At 37.3% G+C, this 25,146-nt stretch overlaps 3 protein-coding genes across 3 annotated transcripts; all 3 read right to left on the bottom strand.

The window, feature by feature from the left end:
• Positions 1–3,343: 3,343 nt before the first annotated feature.
• LOC137949106 (probable CCR4-associated factor 1 homolog 11) lies at positions 3,344–4,361 on the bottom strand. The gene has a single exon (XM_068795379.1). It carries the CDS (start codon positions 4,216–4,218, stop codon positions 3,397–3,399), a length of 822 nt encoding a protein of 273 aa, XP_068651480.1. The 5' UTR covers positions 4,219–4,361; the 3' UTR covers positions 3,344–3,396.
• A 10,032-nt stretch (positions 4,362–14,393) lies between these two features.
• LOC137949110 (probable CCR4-associated factor 1 homolog 11) lies at positions 14,394–15,511 on the bottom strand. The gene has a single exon (XM_068795384.1). It carries the CDS (start codon positions 15,288–15,290, stop codon positions 14,469–14,471), a length of 822 nt encoding a protein of 273 aa, XP_068651485.1. The 5' UTR covers positions 15,291–15,511; the 3' UTR covers positions 14,394–14,468.
• An 8,254-nt stretch (positions 15,512–23,765) lies between these two features.
• LOC137949098 (probable CCR4-associated factor 1 homolog 11) lies at positions 23,766–24,775 on the bottom strand. Its single transcript, XM_068795371.1, has one exon. It carries the CDS (start codon positions 24,643–24,645, stop codon positions 23,824–23,826), a length of 822 nt encoding a protein of 273 aa, XP_068651472.1. The 5' UTR covers positions 24,646–24,775; the 3' UTR covers positions 23,766–23,823.
• Positions 24,776–25,146: the final 371 nt, after the last annotated feature.

Genomic DNA, 25,146 nt, shown 5'->3' with positions numbered 1-25,146 from the left:
ATCACATACAAGAATTTTTTCAATCAGAAGCCTTCGGACTGCATCAGCTTTTTGTTTAATTTTTAGATCTGACTCAGCATAATATTCTTGATGCAGCATCAGTAGCTCTACGGTGTCTTTGAGAGATGGGTTCAAAAAACCACCAAGCTTATCAATGATTGCATCCAAAGTCACATGAACAGACACAAGAAGAGATTCCTTATAACTCAAAACTTCACCAAGCGCCTCATCAGAAGCATGTTTAAATGTTTTAGCAGGAAATAAGGGAACCTTGTTAGCACTCTCCAATACATGTCCCATGATGTGGGGAAGCTCTGACAATGCCCTGAGACCCAGTGCATTTATCAAAGCGCCAGTTGTTCGAAGGCATCCAGAAGAGAGCTAGTTTCTCTGAAAGAATGTCCTATCCAACAGAGGCAAGACATGTAACTTCAAATTTTGTCCGCTCTGTTTGCCAGTATCTCCAGTGCAGAAAATCCTGCCAACTTAACTGCACTATCAAAATCTGAACCAGCAAACAGCTAAACAATTCATAAGCACCTTCATCCATTGATAACCTAAAACTGGATGGATTACAGTTTGGCTTTCTTGGCCCCTTATGATGACGAGATCCTTCACAGTTTCACATAGAAGACAAACAGCATGCAATGGACAAACAAGAAATATAAGACCGAGGAAGATAGACCATCCGATAAAAGATGAGATGAGCACCAGTATACTTTCAGGTGAATCAAAACTAAACTTGTACAACATTCAGGAAAAATACTACACTTATACTGTACCTTTTTCCTCACATTCTCATCTAAATTATCCAGCAATTTTGTGATGGACTTAAAAAATACTGAAGGGGCCATGCTAGATGTAATAGCCCTCAATGTGCTTTGGATACAGTCCTTGAGCTCTCTCTCCTGACCATAGAAGGAACTTTCAACTGTTTACTTTTGAAAGTGACAGTTTGATAATGAGAAAAAAATCTGCTCCAGTAGTGTTCCAAGCACTCCCTGAAAGCAGATAATCACCTGAATTAAACTTGGACTATTCCAGTCATATGATTATTATTAAAAAATTACTATAACCGCAAACAGAAAAACACATGAGAGACAATAATAAGAGAAAATTTAATTGTACAAGCCTCACATGATAGATCAATAAATTACAGAAAAAACATGAGAAGAAACTTTACAAAAAATCCGACTCTGCAACTTGCTCTTTGCTTTGAGACCCCCCGATTTCTTGGAGAAGCATAACAAGAGAAGGGAGACAAGTCATGCAGGAATACTGCTCACATAATTGTATGGCAAATAAGAATTCCTACTCTTGGTGGATTGGAGAAGAAAGGGATGTCATAAAATATGTCCCCTTATTAGTTCTTGATTGCGTTGTCCTTTGTTTGTTCACTTTCTGCACAGATTACTTAGTGACAGTTTTCAGTACCTGAAGCAATCCCTCCGGCTTCCCAGTTCTAGATAACCAGCGTGGAACAACGGCAGACATCAATTCCTCGAAGACATGTTGCAAGTGGCCATCATTCTAAAATAAACAAAAATATATAAACAAAGAATCAAAGGGCCTTCTTGAAAAGTACACAACCTAGCAATACATCAAGTAGTAAGATACAAAACAAATTAAATCTTCAAACTGCACTGAGATTAACCTTTGTTATGGCAGCTTCACCAACCACTGTAAAGATGTCAATAAGATGATCCAGAACTTGGACAGGTACAATCTTAGAAACAAAAGACAATAATAGGAACACATGATTTCGAGTTGTTATGTCCTTTGCAGATTGTGCACAAGCAACCACATCAAGCAATGGACTGAGGAAAGAAAGCTTCGGCCTCCTTTTATTAAATAAATAGAGAGAGGGATCAGAAATTTGGTGGTTTGCATATTTCTTTTTCTTCACTCTAGTGTCAGGGGAAGCAATTTTTGGGTATCCAAAACTGGCTAACTGACTTATCCAAAACTGGGCATAGCTCTATCACTCCACCACCAAAACGAATTCAATTCTCAAAAGTCCTTCCATTCATTTCCTTCTACAAAGCCCACACAACGGCATAACAAACAGTCGACCAAAGAGCATGTCCAGATTTAGGTAAAGACTTAGTAGAGATTTGCACTCTATTTTGGTTATTTCAAGTCAGCCTAAAAGCAGTGACTTATAAACAAATTACTTGATCATACCAAAATACTTTTATGATTCTTAAACATTAATTTTCAAGTCCAATAGTTTCACATTAGAACTTTGAGGTTGATTTGAGTGAAATAACCTTACCTCAAAACACCTGTTGTTAAGATTTTTTTCCTTTCCCTCTCATCTTCATAAATTCTTAGGCGGCTTTGGCTTCTCCCATTAGTAACTTCCATGCTTTTTCTACAGATTCAAGCTCCTCTAGCCATGATCTTAAAGCAAAAGGTGGAATCAAACGGATTCCAGCGTTTGGAATCTTGTAGCAACTAAGTAGATTATCGAAACAAGATGCTGGCAATCATATCTAATCCCTGTCAAAAAGAAAAAGTATGGTTCATCAACTCTTGGAGAAACCATAAGTGATGACAGCATGGATGCACACACAGGAACAAGAAAGAATTATGAGCAGAATTTGGCAGCCAGAAGGCAGGTTCAAATTAAACTCACTCAAACATCTACTTTGTTTTCTCTATTGACATTCATGAACAATATAGCTAGCAGACAAACAGGAAATGTTAACTCATTGGTAATTTTGCCATACTTGAAATGGGTGTACTATTTTGTCTATGAACCTGGAAATTTATCAAGATCCATGCTGTAAAGATATTGAAAACTGATGAAAATTTTAAAATAAACAAGCTTAACTACAAACAGTGGATTGGTACCACCCATAAATCCTACCAAAATGATTTGCTTCATTCCCATGACCTTAGCTACACAAAATATTAAATTCATCCAAGATACACGGAGGAAACCGAGTAAACAAGGAACACATGGAAAATTTCATAAACCAGAAAAGGTGGGCAAACAAATTATTTACCAATATCAATGTGGTTCTTTCTGACCGATCCAGTCAACCTACCACCAAATGTTAAAAAAATTAAATAAATAAAGTAAGGCAAACGTAAGAGTATCTGAAAGGGCTTATTGCAGCACTAAGATACACACCATCCTTAACATAGAAATCAGGTCAGCCACCTTTGCTTGAAGCAAACTCAAGTTTCATGGGAAGAACAAACACTTGTCGAGATTCTAAGTGCATTTTCATAAGAAAAAAAAAAAAAAAAACTCAAATCTGTGATCGAATAGACATCTTTCTTTACAGAGAAACCAAAAATATTTGTAACGAAAGAGTTTGATTCTTTGTACAAAAGGAGCAATAAACGAATTCAAAGCTAACTAATTAGATACATGAAAAATAAATCTCAATAAGCCCAATACTTCTCATTCAATCCATATACAATTCCAGCGAAGCTGTTAGCCTCCAGCCCAAACTTGCGTGACATCTTGAGAAAAGTCTGACAAGTGAGAAGACTGTCTGAGCCAGCCTGGTGGGCGTTGCCCGCTGCGCGCTCCACCTGCAGCAGCTTCGCCAGCCGCTCTAACCCTCCGTAGAGATTCTTTTTGGAACCCATATACTTCACGTCGAACAGTGACGACCCAAAGAGAGAAGTCAGCAATTCCATGAAGTCGGTCAAGAGTTCAGGTAAGCTGCTCTGCGTCAAAATCTTGACGAGATAGCCGAAGTCGTAGGAGCCGTGGAAACTGACCCAATGCACGCCGCCGTTACCAACAAGCCCGGAGGAGAACATCAAATCAGCGAAGTGGAGGGAAGAAATCCCCTCCCTCCTGCTCCGCTCAAAATCGATGCCATTCTCTTTCAGCATCGAGATGGCGCTGGGAGCATGGAGACTGCGGGAGACGTCAAAGTCGGAGAAGTTGAACTCCCAGGCGTAACGGCAGTTTGTACCCAGATGAGGGAGGTTTCCGTCGGCATCACAGAGAGTGAGCCCGAGCTGGATGAGCTTCAAAGCGTCTACATTCAACTTGAGCACCTGGTAACGGACTTGTGGGTGGTTTCTTTCACGGACGGAGGGCGACTGAAAAACACACCCAGGGAACTCGGTGTCCATGGAGACGTAGTGGAACCGAGGAAGCAGAGACTTGATCAGCTCAAATTCAGAGACAACATTTTGAGCCCACACCCGCCGGATCAGGATGACCGGCTTCTTCTCGTCGGCCGGCATTGCGAGTGAGACTTAGGGAAAATGGAGTGCGATTTGGGAAGGAAGAGCAAGAAAGTGATAGTGTCTGTGCGGAGGGTTATGGAGCGAAGAATTACAAGTTGAAATGAGACAAGTAACTTAGAAGAGAAGGGAATGGTTATGGAGCGAGGAGAGCTGAATTGGAAAACTGGTGGGAGTGTCTGTGCAGACTGCTGAGAGAGTGGACACAAATAGCGGCGCCAATGTTAGAATCAGACTGTAACTAGGAAGGTTCTTCGTTTTAGGAAACACGTTTCTAATTTGAATTGCTATCCAGGTGGTTTACGCGTTCCGGCTGGCGCCAAGATTAGAATCCGAATATCCCGATATTAAAGATTCTTCATATATTAAAATAATACTTTAATTTAAATAAAAATTAATTTATAAAATAGTATTTGCATTAGATAACAGATATATATTTATTTTAACATAATTAATAATTAATAATTAAATTAGTTTATTTATTCTAATATAATTAACAATGACCTTTCCAAGTCAATTAATTAAATTTATTAACTAACATAAAATAACTGCTATAAATTATCATGAGCTAAATTATCTTAAATACATAAAATAAATTCACATAATATTTATAATGTATATTAAATCATTAAAATTTTATAACCAAGATAATAATCATGAACCTTCGAAGTGAAATTACTCAAATTTATTAAATAGCACATTTTTTATTTTAGATAATTATTAAATATATATTTGTTAGTAATTTAAATTAAAATGAATTATAAAAATAATATAGTATTCAAATTTATAAATAAAATTATTATATGACAAGGATAAAATAATTTATAAATTAATACAAAATTAATCATATTAATATTTTTATTGTGTTCATTACTCCAACACTATTATCTCCAATAATTCCAACTAAGTTTATGACACATTTTGGTATTATTTTACATTTTCTAGGTCAATCAGGTTTACGCGTTCTAGGACAAATTTATGAGGGATGGGATATACCATGCCACTAGGATTGTGAATCGACTCAATTGAGTCAAAAGTCATGATCTTAAACTTATTTGAGTCCTTGGAGCTCAGCTCATGTTTTATAGTGGGAACCAAATATATTTGGCTTATTTTATTTGGAATTTAAAGTCTATGCTATAATTGTAGAAGTTTGAAATGCGCACATCTTAGTAACTGCCCTAACCCTAATTCTATGTGGTGGGCCTATTTAGGTTGATCATACAAAAACTTTTGGAAGGTACAATTGAACATATTTGTGTTTTTTTATATATGGCTGATTCTAGTGAGGTATATACACCATCTAAAGAAATTGCAAGTTCTTATGGGAAGGATATTATTATTATTATTACATCTGAAAAATAAAATAATATATCAGAGATTAGTGGGCAAACTCATATATGCTACAGTTACTAGACCAGATATCTCATGTGCAGTCAGTGTAGTAAGTTAGTTCATGGAGCATCCACGTAAGATCCACCTAGAGGCTACATATATAATATTAAGATATCTGAAAGGAGAGTCAGCGAAAGGTCTTCTCTTTAGATAAAATTATCACTTGAAAATTTAAACTTTTTTTTTTTTTTTGTACTGATTATGCTAGTTCCAAGTTTGACAAAAAGTCAACCACTGGGTACAGTGTATTTATGGGAAGAAACTTAATTAGTTAGAAGAATAGGAAACAAAATGTTATTGCTCCATCTAGTGCAGAAGTGGAATATAGAGCGATGACCATACCATATGTAAATTAATGTGGGTAAAATTTGTTACCCAAGAGTTAGGCTTCTATAAAAAAGAATTTATGGTTATCTACTGCAATAACCAAACAACATTCTTCATTGTTAGTAATCCAATGTTCATGAGAGAACTAAGCACATAGAGGTAGACTGTCATTTCATTCTGGATGCGGTGAGGAAGGAGCTGACAACCCCTGGTGATCAACTTTGTGAGTTTTTTCACTAAAGCACTAGGGAAGCATGAATTTCTAAACTTTTGTAGCAAACTGGGTCTCTTTTACATATGCACTCCAGCTTGAGGGGGAACGATAAAAAACTAGTACAAGGGCATTTTGGTCAATTTACCATACACTCACTTTTATATTATCTTATTCCCTATGTTGAATTAGCTCTATAATGCAAGTTTCATGTACAAAGGACATGTAGAGGGGCATTTTTGTAAATTTATGATAGCCAGATCGTCAAAATACTCATTGCACGGATGATATTCTCTTCAACAATACTCGTATATTTAATTGATGCTGGATGCTGCCCTAGAAGATCAAGAGCCACTGAGCACAGATCAAATATCATTGCATGATAAGACCTCACTGATGATTTATCCATTCTACCAATCACACTAGCATGCATTGCAAATGCTTCAGCAACACTCAGTTCTCCATGCTTAACAACCTCAGTATATATTTTCAGCAATGGAGAAAGAATTAGACGAACCCGGAAAACATAACAGAAAGTGCTATATTCAATATTTCCTCCACTAAAAGAAAAAATAATGCAAATTAATAAAATTTTGACAATCACATACAGGAATTTTTTCAATCAGAAGCCTTCGGACTGCATCAGCTTTTTGTTTAATTTTTAGATCTGACTCGGCATAATATTCTTGATGCAGCATCAATAGCTCTACGGTGTCTTTGAGATATTGTTACGGTCCCGGATCTGACACAAGGATTCTTTGGGAAGATCTGGAGTCTGCCACGGGTTACAAGTCTTCCAGGCATTACCGTAGGTAGGGGTGGCATCGAGCCGAGCCGAGCCCGAACCTGCTTATGTTCGAGTCGAGCTTGATTTAAATATTTTGAGCCGAGCCTAAAATTGTTATCGAGCTCGAGCCCAACGAGTTCGAGCCGAGCTCGACCCTCAACATACATTTAAAACTTTTCAAAAAATATATATCGAATAAAATGTATATAAAATTATACATACATTTTACATAAAATTGGGCATGACCTTTACATAAAATTGGGCATAACCTCTACTTAAAATTGAGCATAATATATATAATACTTGTATAAAATTTGGCATAACCTCTACTTAAAATTGGGCATAATCAATATACATAATACCTGCATAAACACTCCATAAAATTGTCTATACATTCTATAAACACTTCATGAAATTGTTTATACACTCCATAAAATAATCTAAACACTCCATACACTGCATAACATTATAAATAAACTCCATACAATAATCAAACACAACAAAATTAAATAAAATATCACTATCAATTTACAATCACCCAAATAAAAACTATAAATCCTTTAAATAAAATCCTATTACTATTACAGACTTACTAGAAAATTACAAGAAATATTTTAAATTTTTCTTAGGAAAGTTAAATGGACCTCTTATTGCCTTTTTTAAGGAAATAAATAAATAATAATAATTAATCTAATATATTATTATATTTATCGATAAATTTTTAATTACATAAAATGTCAAACACAAAATTGCTATGAAAATTGCCTCATGCTCAAAGTATTATATCATCAACTGTCAAATACTTATTCAAAATTTTTCTATATGGTTTTCTAACCCATCTTGGCAAGAAAATTTTACTTGAAAAATTATATGATTTTTTAAAAAGAATTTATAATTAGCAAAATATTTTGAAAAAATATGAGGCACTAATGGTCCCTATATTTCTATTAAAAATGTCTTTTCAACATTTATTGAAAAAACCACTAATAGTCTCTAGAAACGTATTTCTACTAAAATATCTTTTCAATTTATTTAAGAGCCATGAGGAAGGGACAAAGAGTTTTTTTTTTTCCTTGTTTATGATCTCGCACGTAGGGGTGGCTTTAAATAAATTATATATAAAATTATGCATACATTTTAAAAAAATATAATGATAGGGGCGGTTCAGGATTGAATTTCAATAATGGATTAAAATGCACCAATATTAATATTTTTTACTCCAATTGTTGTGTAGCTTGTTTTGTAATTTTTGAATCTGGCCATAATTTATTATGGCGTCCTTAGTGCCCTTAGATAAAAATTTATATTCTAGGAAAAACTAAAAATATTTTTCCTATGATACATATTCCCAAAAAAACTTTTAAATAAAACTTATTATTATTAGTGACTTATTAGAAAATTAAAAGAAATATTTTAAAATTTTCTTAGGAAAGTTAAATGGACCTTTTATTGTCTCTTCTAGGGAAATAAATAAAAATTAATAATCAATCTAATATATTATTATACTTATCGATAAATTTTTAATTAAATAAAATATCAAACACAAAATTGCAATGAAAATTGCTTCATGCTAAAAGTATTACAGCATCAACTGTTAAATACTTATTCAAAAATTTTCTATACAGTTTTTTACCCCATCTTGGTACGAAAAATCTTACTTAGAAAATTATATGATTTTTAATAAAAAAATTCAATTAGAAAAACAAACATGAGACACTAATAGTTTATAGAAAATTATTTCTATAAAATTTATTTTTAATTTTTTCCAGAGGAAAAAGTTTTTTTTTTTTTAATTTTATGATCTCGCACTTGCGAAATAGCACGTGCGAGATCATCTTCTCGCGAGGGAAGGGGGAGATTATTTCTCCCCTGTTCTGGTTTTCCGCCGAGACGCGGAGGGAAGGGGGTTACGGCGCCGGGGAGGACCTATCGTCGAAAGCGGCGGCGACGGAAGCGGCGGTGACGAAAGCGGCGGCGACGGAAACAGAGGCGACGGCGAGGAGAGGAAAAAATCGAACGGACGGCCACAGAGGCGGCCGGCGAGCAGCTGCGACGGTGGTATAGACACCGGCGAACAGCTACGACGGCGGTAAAGGCGGCGACAACAACCGATGGGAGGGATCGGCGGTGACGAGGGGGGAGGAAAAATTTTTCCCCCCCTCGCTTTCGCTCCCGCTCCCGCTCCCGCTCCCCCGCTCGCTCGCGACCCGTTACCGAGTCATACCGATCCGACTCATTCGAGCCGGCGAACCGAACCTAGCTTCGGTCGAGCTCGGCTCGTTAAGGTAAACGAGCCAATTTCGGTGCTCGAGCTCGGCTCAAGCTCGTTAAATGACGAATCGAACCGAGCCGAACCGAGCCGGCTCGCGAACCGGCTCGGTTCGAAGCCACCCCTAACCGTAGGGATAGTAGGAAGACATGGAGAACGAAAACGAAAGATCAAACCAAAGGGAATCTTGAAAACCCTAGAACTCGTTTAGGAGAACTCTAAGCCTCTTTACGCTAGATTTAACCTAATTCTTAATACTTCAATCCTTCCTTTTCTCATTACTCTTACCCCTTAAATAGGGTTCACTCTGTTAGGGTTTAATAAAATATTACAAAAATATCCATATGAATAAAATATTCCAAAAATATCCCTATTAATAAATAATTCTAAAAATACCCCCTATAAATAAAATATTCCAAAAATACCCCTATGACCTAAAACTGAAATAAAATAAAGTAAATTAAAGAAAACATTAAAATAATAATGTTATTGCGTGCATAACATTACACCCCCCTTGGAAGACGAGCTTGTCCTCAAGCTCGGAAGTAGTGTTTGTATGCCGACGTCTCCACCGGTGCCGTAGTAGCATCCGTGATAGCTATGACCCCTCCTCTATTTGCCCACTTTTTTTTTTTTTTTTTGGGCCAGTCCGTGTTAACCTGGGTTGACTCGGTTCCGGAACCCGGTCTGGCGTGCGATTCAACGGACCGGGCCGATTAAATTTTCCTAAGTTAGGAAAATTTAATCGGGAGTCGTCTTTTTCCTTCGACATCTCCCAAACGCTGCGGCCAGCGGATTCTTTCCTCACGGCACCGACGAAGGCCGGCGACAGACGTCTCCTTCCTCTCTCCCGGCACCGACGGAGTCGCCTGATTTTCTGGTGGCGAATCGCAGCCCGTCGGGGCTTCGCCGCCTGGATAGTTTCCGAGACAGAGGGCTCTCGGAAACTTGTGACTCGTCATTGCTCAGACTCCCGGAACTGAGATCCCTTGTGGAAAAGTCGATTACAGCGCCGACGATCTATCTTGCTTCGCCGGTGGCAAAGAGAAGCCCGTTGGGGCTTCGCCGCTGGGAGCATTGTCGAGACAGAGCACCTCTATTTCTCAGCCCCTCGGAACAGAGACCAGCGGAAATTCCGTCGAAAATTTCGCCTACGGCGCCGACGGAATTTCCTATTCCCCTCCAATTTCGGATTTTCAGTCACCCCCAAATCCTCCGGTGCCGACGATTTTGGAATTTCCTCTGTTAGGAAATCACCTCCCCGCTGTAGCTTCGGTTCGGAGATACGCACGGCGTCCAAAGGGTGAGCCCCTTCTGTTTTTTAAATTCCGGTGTCTCCCCCGTCGAATTTTGGATTTTTGGAGAGCTTTCTCGAGACAGTCTTCTGTTCGTCCGAGAGAGTTTCTACGTCTTCTTCTGTGCCGCTGTCGTGCTCGGAGAATTCAGGTCGTGTGACCTGTTTTGCGGCAACGCGTGGTTCTCTTGTCCAGTATTCCATGAAAATTTCATATAATGCTCGTGCTTCTCCAAATTCTTTGCATAGTTTGTCCGCGGAATTGTATACCTTCTCCATGCGAGCTAGTGTTCCTTCTTGAGATATAGAATAATCCATTGTGTTCCCGCTCTGATACCAGTTGTTACGGTCCCGGATCTGACACAAGGATTCTTTGGGAGGATCTGGGGTCGGCCACGGGTTACAGGTCTTCCAGGCATTACCGTAGGGATAGTAGGAAGACATGGAGAACGAATAACTCTAAGCCTCTTTACGCTAGATTTAACCTAATTCTTAATACTTCAATCCTTCCTTTTCTCATTACTATTACCCCTTAAATAGGGTTCATCCTGTTAGGGTTTAATAAAATATTACATAAATATCCCTATGAATAAAATATTCCAAAAATATCCCTATTAATAAATAATTCTATAAATACCCCTATAAATAAAATATTCCAAAAATACCCCTATGACCTAAAACTGAAATAAAATAAGGTAAATTAAAGAAAACACTAAAATAATAATATTATTGCGTGCATAACAGATATGGGTTCAAAAAACCACCAAACTTATCAATGATTGCATCCAAAGTCACATGAACAGACACAAGAAGAGATTCCTTATAACTCAAAACATCACCAAGCGCCTCGCCTCATCAGAAGCATGTTTAAATGTTTTAGCAGGGAATAAGGGAACCTTGTTAGCACTCTCCTGCATTTATCAAAGCACCAGTTGTTCGAAGGCATCCAGAAGAGAGCTAGTTTCTCTGAAAGAATGTCCTATCCAACAGAGGCAAGACATGTAACTTCAAATTTTGTCTGCTCTGTTTGCCAGTATCTCCAGTGCAGAAAATCCTGCCAACTTAACTGCACTATCAAAATCTGAACCAGCAAACAGCTAAACAATTCATAAGCACCTTCATCCATTGATAACCTAAAACTGGATGGATTACAGTTTGGCTTTCTTGGCCCCTTATGATGACGAGATCCTTCACAGTTTCACATAGAAGACAAAGAGCATGCAATGGACAAACATGAAATATAAGACCAAGGAAGATAGACCATCCGATAAAAGATGAGATGAGCACCAGTATACTTTCAGGTGAATCAAAACTAAACTTGTACAACATTCAGGAAAAATACTACACTTATACTGTACCTTTTTCCTCACATTCTCATCTAAACTATCCAGCAATTTTGTGATGGACTTAAAAAATACTGAAGGGGACATGCTAGATGTAATAGTCCTCAATGTGCTTTGGATACAGTCCTTGAGCTCTCTCTCCTGACCATAGAAGGAACTTTCAACTGTTTACTTTTGAAAGTGACAGTTTGATAATGAGAAAAAAATCTGCTCCAGTAGTGCTCGAAGCACTCCCTGAAAGCAGATAATCACCTGAATTAAACTTGGACTATTCCAGTCATATGATTATTATTAAAAAATTACTATAACCGCAAATAGAAAAACACATGAGAGACAAATAAGAGAAAATTTAATTATACAAGCCTCACATGATAGATCAATAAATTACAGCAAAAATATGAGAAGAAACTTTACAAAAAATCCGACTCTGCAACTTGCTCTTTGCTTTGAGACCCCCCGATTTCTTGGAGAAGCATAACAAGAGAAGGGAGACAAGTCATGCAGGAATACTGCTCACATAATTGTATGGCAAATAAGAATTCCTACTCTTGGTGGATTGGAGAAGAAAGGGATGTCATAAAATATGTCCCCTTATTAGTTCTTGATTGCGTTGTCCTTTGTTTGTTCACTTTCTGCACAGATTACTTAGTGACAGTTTTCAGTACCTGAAGCAATCCCTCCAGCTTCCCAGTTCTAGATAACCAGCGTGGAACAACGGAAGACATCAATTCCTCGAAGACATGTTGCAAGTGGCCATCACTCTAAAATAAACAAAAATATATAAACAAAGAATCAAAGGGCCTTCTTGAAATGTACACAACCTAGCAATACATCAAGTAGTAAGATACAAAACAAACTAATCTTCAAACTGCACTGCGATTAACCTTTGTTATGGCAGCTTCACCAACCACTGTAAAGATGTCAATAAGATGATCCAGAACTTGGACAGGTACAATCTTAGAAACAAAAGACAATAATAGGAACACATGATTTCGAGTTGTTATGTCCTTTGCAGATTGTGCACAAGCAACCACATCAAGCAATGGACTGAGGAAAGAAAGCTTCGGCCTCCTTTTATTAAATAAACAGAGAGAGGGTTCAGAATTTTGGTGGTTTGCATATTTCTTTTTCTTCATTCTAGTGTCAGGGGAAGCAATTTTTGGGTATCCAAAACTGGCTAACTGACTTATCCAAAACTGGGCATAGCTCTATCACTCCACCAACAAAACGAATTCAATTCTCAAAAGTCCTTCCATTCATTTCCTTCTACAAAGCCCACACAACGGCATAACAAACAGTCGACCAAAGAGCTTGTCCAGATTTAGGTAAAGACTTAGTAGAGATTTGCATTCTATTTTGGTTATTTCAAGTCAGCCTAAAAGCAGTGACTTATAAACACATTACTTGATCATACCAAAATACTTTTATGATTCTTAAACATTAATTTTCAAGTCCAATAGTTTCACATTAGAACTTTGAGGTTGATTTGAGTGAAATAACCTTACCTCAAAACACCTGTTGTTAAGATTTTTTTCCTTTCCCTCTCATCTTCATAAATTCTTAGGAGGCTTTGGCTTCTCCCATTAGTAACTTCCATGCTTTTTCTACAGATTCAAGCTCCTCTAGCCATGATCTTAAAGCAAAAGGTGGAATCAAATGGATTCCAGCGTTTGGAATCTTGTAGCAACTAAGTAGATTATCGAAACAAGATGCTGGCAATCATATCTAATCCCTGTCAAAAAGAAAAAGTATGGTTCATCAACTCTAGGAGAAACCATAAGTGATGATAGCATGGATGCACACACAGGAACAAGAAAGAATTATGAGCAGAATTTGGCAGCCAGAAGGCAGGTTCAAATTAAACTCACTCAAACATCTACTTTGTTTTCTCTATTGACATTCATGAACAATATAGCTAGCAGACAAACAGGAAATGTTAACTCATTGGTAATTTTGCCATACTTTAAATGGGTGTACTATTTTGTCTATGAACCTGGAAATTTATCAAGATCCATGCTGTAAAGATATTGAAAACTGATGAAAATTTTAAAATAAACAAGCTTAAGCTACAAACAGAGGATTGGTACCACCCATAAATCCTACCAAAATGATTTGCTTCATTCCCATGACCTTAGCTACACAAAATATTAAATTCATCCAAGATACACAGAGGAAACCGAGTAAATAAGGAACACATGGAAAATTTCATAAACCAGAAAAGGTGGGCAAACAAATTATTTACCAATATCAATGTGGTTCTTTCTGACCGATCCAGTCAACCTACCACCAAATGTTAAAAAAATTAAATAAATAAAATAGGGCAAAAGTAAGAGTATCTGAAAGGGCTTATTGCAGCACTAAGATACACACCACCCTTAACATAAAAATCAGGTCAGCCACCTTTGCTTGAAGCAAACTCAAGTTTCATGGGAGGAACAAACACTTGTCGAGATTCTAAGTGCATTTTCATAAGAAAAAAAAAAAGAACTCAAATCTGTGATCGAATAGACATCTTTCTTTACAGAGAAACCAAAAATATTTGTAACGAAAGAGTTTGATTCTTTGTACAAAAGGAGCAATAAACGAATTCAAAGCTAACTAATTAGATACAAGAAAAATAAATCTCAATAAGCCCAATTCTTCTCATTCAACCCATATACAATTCCAGCGAAGTTGTTAGCCTCCGGCCCAAACTTGCGTGACATCTTGAGAAAAGTCTGACAAGTGAGAAGACTGTCTGAGCCAGCCTGGTGGGCGTTGCCCGCTGCGCGCTCCACCTGCAGCAGCTTCGCCAGCCGCTCTAACCCTCCGTAGAGATTCTTTTTGGAACCCATATACTTCACGTCGAACAGTGACGACCCAAAGAGAGAAGTCAGCAATTCCATGAAGTCGGTCAAGAGTTCAGGTAAGCTGCTCTGCGTCAAAATCTTGACGAGATAGCCGAAGTCGTAGGATCCGTGGAAACTGACCCAATGCACGCCGCCGTTACCAACAAGCCCGGAGGAGAACATCAAATCAGCGAAGTGGAGGGAAGAAATCCCCTCCCTCCTGCTCCGCTCAAAATCGATGCCATTCTCTTTCAGCATCGAGATGGCGCTGGGAGCATGGAGACTGCGGGAGACGTCGAAGTCGGAGAAGTTGAACTCCCAGGCGTAACGGCAGTTTGTACCCAGATGAGGGAGGTTTCCGTCGGCATCACAGAGAGTGAGTCCGAGCTGAATGAGCTTCAAAGCGTCTACATTCAACTTGAGCACCTGGTAACGGACTTGTGGGTGGTTTCTTTCACGGACGGAGGGCGACTGAAAAACACACCCAGGGAACTCGGTGTCCATGGAGACGTAGTGGAACCGAGGAAGCAGAGACTTGATCAGCTCAAATTCAGAGACAACATTTTGAGCCCACACCCGCCGGATCAGGATGACCGGCTTCTTCTCGTCGGCCGGCATTGCGAGTGAGACTTAGGGAAAATGGAGTGCGATTTGGGAAGGAAGAGCAAGAAAGTGATAGTGTCTGTGCGGAGGGTTATGGAGCGAAGAATTACAAGTTGAAATGAGAGAACTAACTTAGAAGAGAAGGGAATGGTTATGGAGCGAAGAGAGTTGAATTGGAAAACTGGTGGGAGTGTCTGTGCAGACTGCTGAGAGAGTGGACATAAATGTTAGAATCAGACTGTGTAACTAGGACTAGGAAGGTTCTTCCTTCGTTTTAGGAAACTCGTTTCTAATATGAATTGCTATCCAGGTGGCTTACGCGTTCCGGCTGGCGCCAAGATTAGAATCCGAATATCCCGATACGAAAGGTTATTCATATACTAAAATAATACTTTAATTTAAATAAAAATTAATTTATAAAATAGTATTTGCATATATACTAAGATATATATGTATTTTAACATAATTAATAATTGAATTTAAATTAGTTTATTTATTTTAATATAATTAACAACGACCTTTCCAAGTCAATTAATTAAATTTATTAACTAACATAAAATAACTGTTATAAATTATCATGAGCTAATTATTTTAAATACATAAAATAAATTCATATAATATTAAATCATTAAAATTTTATAACCAAGTTAATAATCATGAACCTTCGAAGTGAAATTACTAAAATTTATTGAATAACACATTTTTTATTTTAGATAATTACTAAATATTTATTTGTAAGTAATTTAAAGTTAAATTAATTATTAAAAATAATATAGTATTAAAATATATAAATAAATTTATTATATGACAAGGATAAAATAATTTATAAATAAATACAAAATTAATCATATTAATATTTTTACTCATACTTGATGACATAGTACATGGTTTTATTGTGTTCATTATACCGACACTATTATCTCCAATAATTCCAACTAAGTTTATGACACATTTTGGTATTATTTTACATTTTCTAGGTCAATCAATTTTACGCCCACCTGTAATTCAATGGATCAGTTGGGTTTGGGTAAATTGCCTTGAAGAACGATTTTTTGTTAATAAAACTAACAAAGAACAAATATTTGCCACTTACACAATTTGTCAATTAACCATAAATTGTTTAAAATCAAGGGTAAATTAACATACAAAAATTAAAAAAAAAAAAAAAAACTTGTTCCCTTTCCTTCTTAATTGAATTAATTCTTGCTATCTATAGCCCTTATATGATGATTGAATTAAATCGACCATTTCATTGCACCTACTACAACTAATAATAGAACGATAAAATGGAATCAAATTTGTGAAAGTTGGGAACAAATTTATGAGGGATGGGGATATACCATGCCACTAAGATTGTGAATCGACTCAATTGAGTCAAGTCATGATCTTAAACTTATTTGAGTCCTTGGAACCAAATATATTTGGCTTATTTTATTTGGAATTTAAAGTCTATGCTATAATTGTAGAAGTTTGAAGTGCGCACATCATAGCAACTGCCCTAATCCTAATTCTGAGTGGTGGGCCTATTTAGGTTGATCATACAAAAACTTTTGGAAGGTACAATTGAACATTTTTGTGTTTTTTATAAAAGTATTATGGCTGATTCTAGTGAGGTATATACACCATCTAAAGAAATTGCAAGTTCTTATGCGAAGGATATTATTATTATTATTACATCTGAAAAATTGAATGGTGACAATTATTTCAATTGGGCCACATCAGTTAGGAAGTATTTATTAAGGATGATCCCCCCATTCCCACTTATAATGATTGAGAAGCAAAAGATAATAAGGTTATGACTTGGATTGTCAATAACAAAGATTCTTCTCTATAGAACAGGTTGTGAATTTTGAGACTGTCAAAGCTATGTGGGTATCTCTATATGCTCATGAGAGCAATCTTTCAAGGCTGTTTGAGTTATATACTGATTTTTTTTGGGTTGAAAAGAGGAAACAAGAAAATAACAGAGTACTAAAACTTCTTTTTTGGGTATCTGGCAAAAGATTAATGTTTATCATCCATTTACTATGGATGAACGAGAGTTCAAGAAACAACAAAATCAACTTTTAGTTGCAGAGTTCTTGGATGGTTTGGGTGTTGAATTTGATGGAATCAAGGCTCAAGTCCTCTCCTTTCATGAAATACATAACCTATCCAGTACCTTTAATAGGGTAATGAGAGCTAAAACGACAATTGTACTAAAGGTAGGAAAATATGTTAAAATAGATGAAGTCACGACTCTTAATACATTGGCTACTGCATTCGATTCCACTGATTCGTCCAGGGGACGTACATGGACTGGCCAAAGTAGAGGTAGAGACAACTCAAACCAAGGAAGAGGTTGAGGGGATGGCAAAACTGATAGAACGTGTGTTTAATTTGGACGCACTAATCATTATTCTAATAGATGCTAGATAAAATTTGGAAAACCTACATGGGCCAATTCTACTATACATGATGTTAATGCAACTATATCTGATGTTACAACACCTATTACACTTGGTGCCACAAATGAATTGCATCAACTAATTCAACAACAATAGCAGATTGCCTAGAGTATGACTCAGCTCTCCATTACTTCCCCCTCTACATCCTTGACTCATGCTTCTCCTCCCACAAGTAAGTCTACATTCATTGTGTATCATTCTCCGTCTTGGGTATTTGATTCAGAAGCTATTAAACACATGTCAGGTATGTCTTTGTTAGTTTTTAACTTAAATGAGTGGTTGCTTATAAAACATGTCAATCTTGGTGATGGGTCTGTTTCACCAGTACAAGAAGTGGGAAATGTTGCACCTGCTTCTTTTCTATCACCTCAGTCTGCCTTACTAGTTTCCAAATTTCTCTCAAATTTACTATTTTTAAGTCAACTTGTAAACTCAATGAATTGTTCCTTAACTTTTTATCCTACTCACTGTGTCTTTCAAGATCTCGTGTCGAGGAAGATGATTGGTCGCTCGTGAGAGATAAGGACTATATTATTTGGAGAGCCACATACTATATAATACATTACATGTGTTATACACATCAAACTCACCTATATAGTAGGAATGGTGTCAGGAAAGGTACTCGCCATTCTCTATCTCATTTTGTCTCTTTTGATTTATTATCTGTAAGCTTGCCTTGTCCATTTCCACTTGCACTATTCATTCTTCGGTGCAGGATGTTCTTTTGTCTCCTTATTGGAAGAAAGTCATGGATGTTGAGATAGAAACTTTGGTCGATAAATGCACTTGGGAATTATCTGACTTACCTTCAGGGGCTGTAGTGGTTGGTTGTTAATGGGTGTATACAATAAAATACAATGTAGATGGGTTTGTCGAAATATATAAGGCATGTCCCATTGCTAAAGGATACACCCAGACTTACGAAATTGATGTATTTGCGACTTTTTCTCAGGTTACCCGCCTGTCCTCTGTTTCTATATTGGTCTTTGTTGCATTAAATCAAGGTTGGCCTCTGCCCAATCTAGATATAAAAAATGATTTCTTGTATGGTAATCTTGAAGAAGAGGTGTACATGGAGCAACCTTCGTAGTATGTTGCTCAAGGGGAGAAACATAAAATATATAGACGCAAGAAAGCTCTTTATAGTATAAAACATAATCCACGCGCATTGTTTGAAAATTTTATCCAAGTTGTTATGTCCACGGGATTTTTCAGAAACTATTGTGATCATTCTTGGTTTATCATGAAGAGATCATTTGTGATTATTGTCTTACTGGTATATATAGATACTACCATCTTATTAGGGAGTGCTAGTTCAGGCATTGAAGAAGTCAAATCACACTTGGCGATTTGTTTGTAGACTAAGGATCTAAGTTAAGTAAAATATTTCATGAGCATCGAAGTTGCAAGAAGCAAAGACGGAACTGCTTTGACTCAGAGGATGTATGTAACTGACATGCTCCAAGAATATGGCCTTTTGGGAGCTAAACCAGTTGATACACCTATGGAGGTAGGACATGACCTTCATGATGATCAGAGTCTAGAATTGAAAAATAAAATAATATATCAGAGATTAGTGGGCAAACTCATATATGCTACAGTTACTAGACCAGATATCTCATGTGCAGTCAATGTAGTAAGTTAGTTCATGGAGCATCCACGTAAGATCCACCTAGAGGCTACATATATAATATTAAGATATCTGAAAGGAGAGTCGGCGAAAGGTCTTCTCTTTAGATAAAATTATCACTTAAAAATTTAAACTTTTTTTTTTTGTACTGATTATGCTGGTTCCAAGTTTGACAAAAAGTCAACCACTGGGTACAGTGTATTTCTGGGAAGGAACTTAATTAGTTAGAAGAATAGGAAACAAAATGTTATTGCTCCATCTAGTGCAGAAGTGGAATATAGAGCGATGACCACACCAGAAGTGAATTAATGTGGGTAAAATTTGTTACCCAAGAGTTAGGCTTCTATAAAAAAGAATTTATGGCTATCTACTGCGATAACCAAACAACATTCTTCATTGCTAGTAATCCAATGTTCATGAGAGATCTAAGCACATAGAGGTAGACTGTCATTTCATTCTGGATGCGGTGAGGAAAGAGCTGACAACCCCTGGTGATCAACTTTGTGATTTTTTTCACTCAAGCACTAGGGAAGCATGAATTTCTAAACTTTTGTAGCAAACCGGGTCTCTTTGACATATGCACACCAGCTTGAGGGGGAATGATAAAAAACTAGTACAAGGGCATTTTGGTCAATTTACCATACACTCACTTTTATATTATCTTATTCCCTATATTGAATTAGCTCTATAATGCAAGTGTCATGTACAAAGGACATGTAGAGGGGCATTTTTGTAAATTTATGATAGCCAGATCGCCAAAATACTCATTGCACGGATGATATTCTCTTCAACAATACTCATATATTTAATTGATGCTGGATGCTGCCCTAGAAGCTCAGGAGCCACTGAGCACAGATCAAATATCATTGCATGATAAGACCTCACTGATGATTTATCCATTCTACCAATCACACTAGCATGCATTGCAAATGCTTCAGCAACACTCAGTTCTCCATGCTTAACAACCTCAGTATATATTTTCAGCAATGGAGAAAGAATTAGACGAACCCGGAAAACATAACAGAAAGTGCTATATTCAATATTTCCTCCACTAAAAGAAAAAATAATGCAAATTAATAAAATTTTGACAATCACATACAGGAATTTTTTCAATCAGAGGCCTTCGGACTGCATCAGCTTTTTGTTTAATTTTTAGATCTGACTCGGCATAATATTCTTGATGCAGCATCAGTAGCTCTACGGTGTCTTTGAGATATGGGTTCAAAAAACCACCAAACTTATCAATGATTGCATCCAGAGTCACATGAACAGACACAAGAAGAGATTCCTTATAACTCAAAACTTCACCAAGCGCCTCATCAGAGGCATGTTTAAATGTTTTAGCATGGAATAAGGGAACCTTGTTAGCACTCTCCAATACATGTCCCATGATGAGGGGAAGCTCTGACAATGCCCTGAGACCCAGTGCATTTATCAAAGCACCAGTTGTTCGAAGGCATCCAGAAGAGATAGCTAGTTTCTCTGAAAGAATGTCCTATCCAACAGAGGCAAGACATGTAACTTCAAATTTTGTCCGCTCTGTTTGCCAGTATCTCCAGTGCAGAAAATCCTGCCAACTTAACTGCACTATCAAAATCTGAACCAGCAAACAGCTAAACAATTCATAAGCACCTTCATCCATTGATAACCTAAAACTGGATGGATTACAGTTTGGCTTTCTTGGCCCCTTATGATGACGAGATCCTTCACAGTTTCACATAGAAGACAAAGAGCATGCAATGGACAAACATGAAATACAAGACCAAGGAAGATAGACCATCCGATAAAAGATGAGATGAGCACCAGTATACTTTCAGGTGAATCAAAACTAAACTTGTACAACATTCAGGAAAAATACTACACTTATACTGTACCTTTTTCCTCACATTCTCATCTAAATTATCCAGCAATTTTGTGATGGACTTAAAAAATACTGAAGGGGCCATGCTAGATGTAATAGTCCTCAATGTGCTTTGGATACAGTCCTTGAGCTCTCTCTCCTGACCATAGAAGGAACTTTCAACTGTTTACTTTTGAAAGTGACAGTTTGATAATGAGAAAAAAATCTGCTCCAGTAGTGCTCGAAGCACTCCCTGAAAGCAGATAATCACCTGAATTAAACTTGGACTATTCCAGTCATATGATTATTATTAAAAAATTACTATAACCGCAAACAGAAAAACACATGAGAGACAATAATAAGAGAAAATTTAATTGTACAAGCCTCACATGATAGATCAATAAATTACAGAAAAAACAAGAGAAGAAACTTTACAAAAAATCCGACTCTGCAACTTGCTCTTTGCTTTGAGACCCCCCGATTTCTTGGAGAAGCATAACAAGAGAAGGGAGACAAGTCATGCAGGAATACTGCTCACATAATTGTATGGCAAATAAGAATTCCTACTCTTGGTGGATTGGAGAAGAAAGGGATGTCATAAAATATGTCCCCTTATTAGTTCTTGATTGCGTTGTCCTTTGTTTGTTCACTTTCTGCACAGATTACTTAGTGACAGTTTTCAGTACCTGAAGCAATCCCTCCGGCTTCCCAGTTCTAGATAACCAGCGTGGAACAACGGAAGACATCAATTCCTCGAAGACATGTTGCAAGTGGCCATCACTCTAAAATAAACAAAAATATATAAACAAAGAATCAAAGGGCCTTCTTGAAAAGTACACAACCTAGCAATACATCAAGTAGTAAGATACAAAACAAATTAAATCTTCAAACTGCAGTGAGATTAACCTTTGTTATGGCAGCTTCACCAACCACTGTAAAGATGTCAATAAGATGATCCAGAACTTGGACAGGTACAATCTTAGAAACAAAAGACAATAATAGGAACACATGATTTCGAGTTGTTATGTCCTTTGCAGATTGTGCACAAGCAACCACATCAAGCAATGGACTGAGGAAAGAAAGCTTCGGCCTCCTTTTATTAAATAAATAGAGAGAGGGATCAGAATATTTCTTTTTCTTCACTCAAGTGTCAGGGGAAGCAATTTTTGGGTATCCAAAACTGGCTAACTGACTTATCCAAAACTGGGCATAGCTCTATCACTCCACCATCAAAACGAATTCAATTCTCAAAAGTCCTTCCATTCATTTCCTTCTACAAAGCCCACACAACGGCATAACAAACAGTCGACCAAAGAGCATGTCCAGATTTAGGTAAAGACTTAGTAGAGATTTGCACTCTATTTTGGTTATTTCAAGTCAGCCTAAAAGCAGTGACTTATAAACAAATTACTTGATCATACCAAAATACTTTTATGATTCTTAAACATTAATTTTCAAGTCCAATAGTTTCACATTAGAACTTTGAGGTTGATTTGAGTGAAATAACCTTACCTCAAAACACCTGTTGTAAAGATTTTTTTCCTTTCCCTCTCATCTTCATAAATTCTTAGGCGGCTTTGGCCTCTCCCATTAGTAACTTCCATGCTTTTTCTACAGATTCAAGCTCCTCTAGCCATGATCTTAAAGCAAAAGGTGGAATCAAACGGATTCCAGCGTTTGGAATCTTGTAGCAACTAAGTAGATTATCGAAACAAGATGCTGGCAATCATATCTAATCCCTGTCAAAAAGAAAAAGTATGGTTCATCAACTCTTGGAGAAATCATAAGTGATGACAGCATGGATGCACACACAGGAACAAGAAAGAATTATGAGCAGAATTTGGCAGCCAGAAGGCAGGTTCAAATTAAACTCACTCAAACATCTACTTTGTTTTCTCTATTGACATTCATGAACAATATAGCTAGCAGACAAACAGGAAATGTTAACTCATTGGTAATTTTGCCATACTTGAAATGGGTGTACTATTTTGTCTATGAACCTGGAAATTTATCAAGATCCATGCTGTAAAGATATTGAAAACTGATGAAAATTTTAAAATAAACAAGCTTAACTACAAACAGAGGATTGGTACCACCCATAAATCCTACCAAAATGATTTGCTTCATTCCCATGACCTTAGCTACACAAAATATTAAATTCATCCAAGATACACGGAGGAAACCGAGTAAACAAGGAACACATGGAAAATTTCATAAACCAGAAGGTGGGCAAACAAATTATTTACCAATATCAATGTGGTTCTTTCTGACCGATCCAGTCAACCTACCACCAAATGTTAAAAAAATTAAATAAATAAAGTAAGGCAAACGTAAGAGTATCTGAAAGGGCTTATTGCAGCACTAAGATACACACCATCCTTAACATAGAAATCAGGTCAGCCACCTTTGCTTGAAGCAAACTCAAGTTTCATGGGAAGAACAAAAACTTGTCGAGATTCTAAGTGCATTTTCATAAGAAAAAAAAAAAAAAAAACTCAAATCTGTGATCGAATAGACATCTTTCTTTACAGAGAAACCAAAAATATTTGTAACGAAAGAGTTTGATTCTTTGTACAAAAGGAGCAATAAACGAATTCAAAGCTAACTAATTAGATACATGAAAAATAAATCTCAATAAGCCCAATACTTCTCATTCAATCCATATACAATTCCAGCGAAGTTGTTAGCCTCCAGCCCAAACTTGCGTGACATCTTGAGAAAAGTCTGACAAGTGAGAAGACTGTCTGAGCCAGCCTGGTGGGCGTTGCCCGCTGCGCGCTCCACCTGCAGCAGCTTCGCCAGCCGCTCTAACCCTCCGTAGAGATTCTTTTTGGAACCCATATACTTCACGTCGAACAGTGACGACCCAAAGAGAGAAGTCAGCAATTCCATGAAGTCGGTCAAGAGTTCAGGTAAGCTGCTCTGCGTCAAAATCTTGACGAGATAGCCGAAGTCGTAGGATCCGTGGAAACTGACCCAATGCACGCCGCCGTTACCAACAAGCCCGGAGGAGAACATCAAATCAGCGAAGTGGAGGGAAGAAATCCCCTCCCTCCTGCTCCGCTCAAAATCGATGCCATTCTCTTTCAGCATCGAGATGGCGCTGGGAGCATGGAGACTGCGGGAGACGTCAAAGTCGGAGAAGTTGAACTCCCAGGCGTAACGGCAGTTTGTACCCAGATGAGGGAGGTTTCCGTCGGCATCACAGAGAGTGAGTCCGAGCTGAATGAGCTTCAAAGCGTCTACATTCAACTTGAGCACCTGGTAACGGACTTGTGGGTGGTTTCTTTCACGGACGGAGGGCGACTGAAAAACACACCCAGGGAACTCGGTGTCCATGGAGACGTAGTGGAACCGAGGAAGCAGAGACTTGATCAGCTCAAATTCAGAGACAACATTTTGAGCCCACACCCGCCGGATCAGGATGACCGGCTTCTTCTCGTCGGCCGGCATTGCGAGTGAGACTTAGGGAAAATGGAGTGCGATTTGGGAAGGAAGAGCAAGAAAGTGATAGTGTCTGTGCGGAGGGTTATGGAGCGAAGAATTACAAGTTGAAATGAGACAAGTAACTTAGAAGAGAAGGGAATGGTTATGGAGCGAAGAGAGCTGAATTGGAAAACTGGTGGGAGTGTCTGTGCAGACTGCTGAGAGAGTGGACATAAATAGCGGCGCCAATGTTAGAATCAGACTGTGTAACTAGGACTAGGAAGGTTCTTCCTTCGTTTTAGGAAACACGTTTCTAATTTGAATTGCCATCCAGGTGGTTTACGCTGGCGCCAAGATTAGAATCCGAATATCCCGATATTAAAGGTTCTTCATATATTAAAATAATACTTTAATTTAAATAAAAATTAATTTATAAAATAGTATTTGCATTAGATAACAGATATATATGTATTTTAACATAATTAATAATTGAATTTAAATTATTTTATTTATTTTAATATAATTAAC

The sequence above is a fragment of the Aristolochia californica genome, unplaced genomic scaffold (genome assembly GCF_029961685.1).
Source record: "Aristolochia californica isolate CCGP_79_NKW_82.1479 unplaced genomic scaffold, dmAriCali1.0.hap1 SCAF_13, whole genome shotgun sequence".
Classification (NCBI taxonomy): domain Eukaryota; kingdom Viridiplantae; phylum Streptophyta; class Magnoliopsida; order Piperales; family Aristolochiaceae; genus Aristolochia; species Aristolochia californica.
This window is presented reverse-complemented; position numbering and strand designations above follow the sequence as displayed.

Bases quoted from the DNA above. Each gene is read 5' to 3' on its own strand.
- LOC137949106 (XM_068795379.1), bottom strand. From the start codon at position 4,218: ATGCCGGCCGACGAGAAGAAGCCGGTCATCCTGATCCGGCGGGTGTGG.
- LOC137949098 (XM_068795371.1), bottom strand. From the start codon at position 24,645: ATGCCGGCCGACGAGAAGAAGCCGGTCATCCTGATCCGGCGGGTGTGG.
- LOC137949110 (XM_068795384.1), bottom strand. From the start codon at position 15,290: ATGCCGGCCGACGAGAAGAAGCCGGTCATCCTGATCCGGCGGGTGTGG.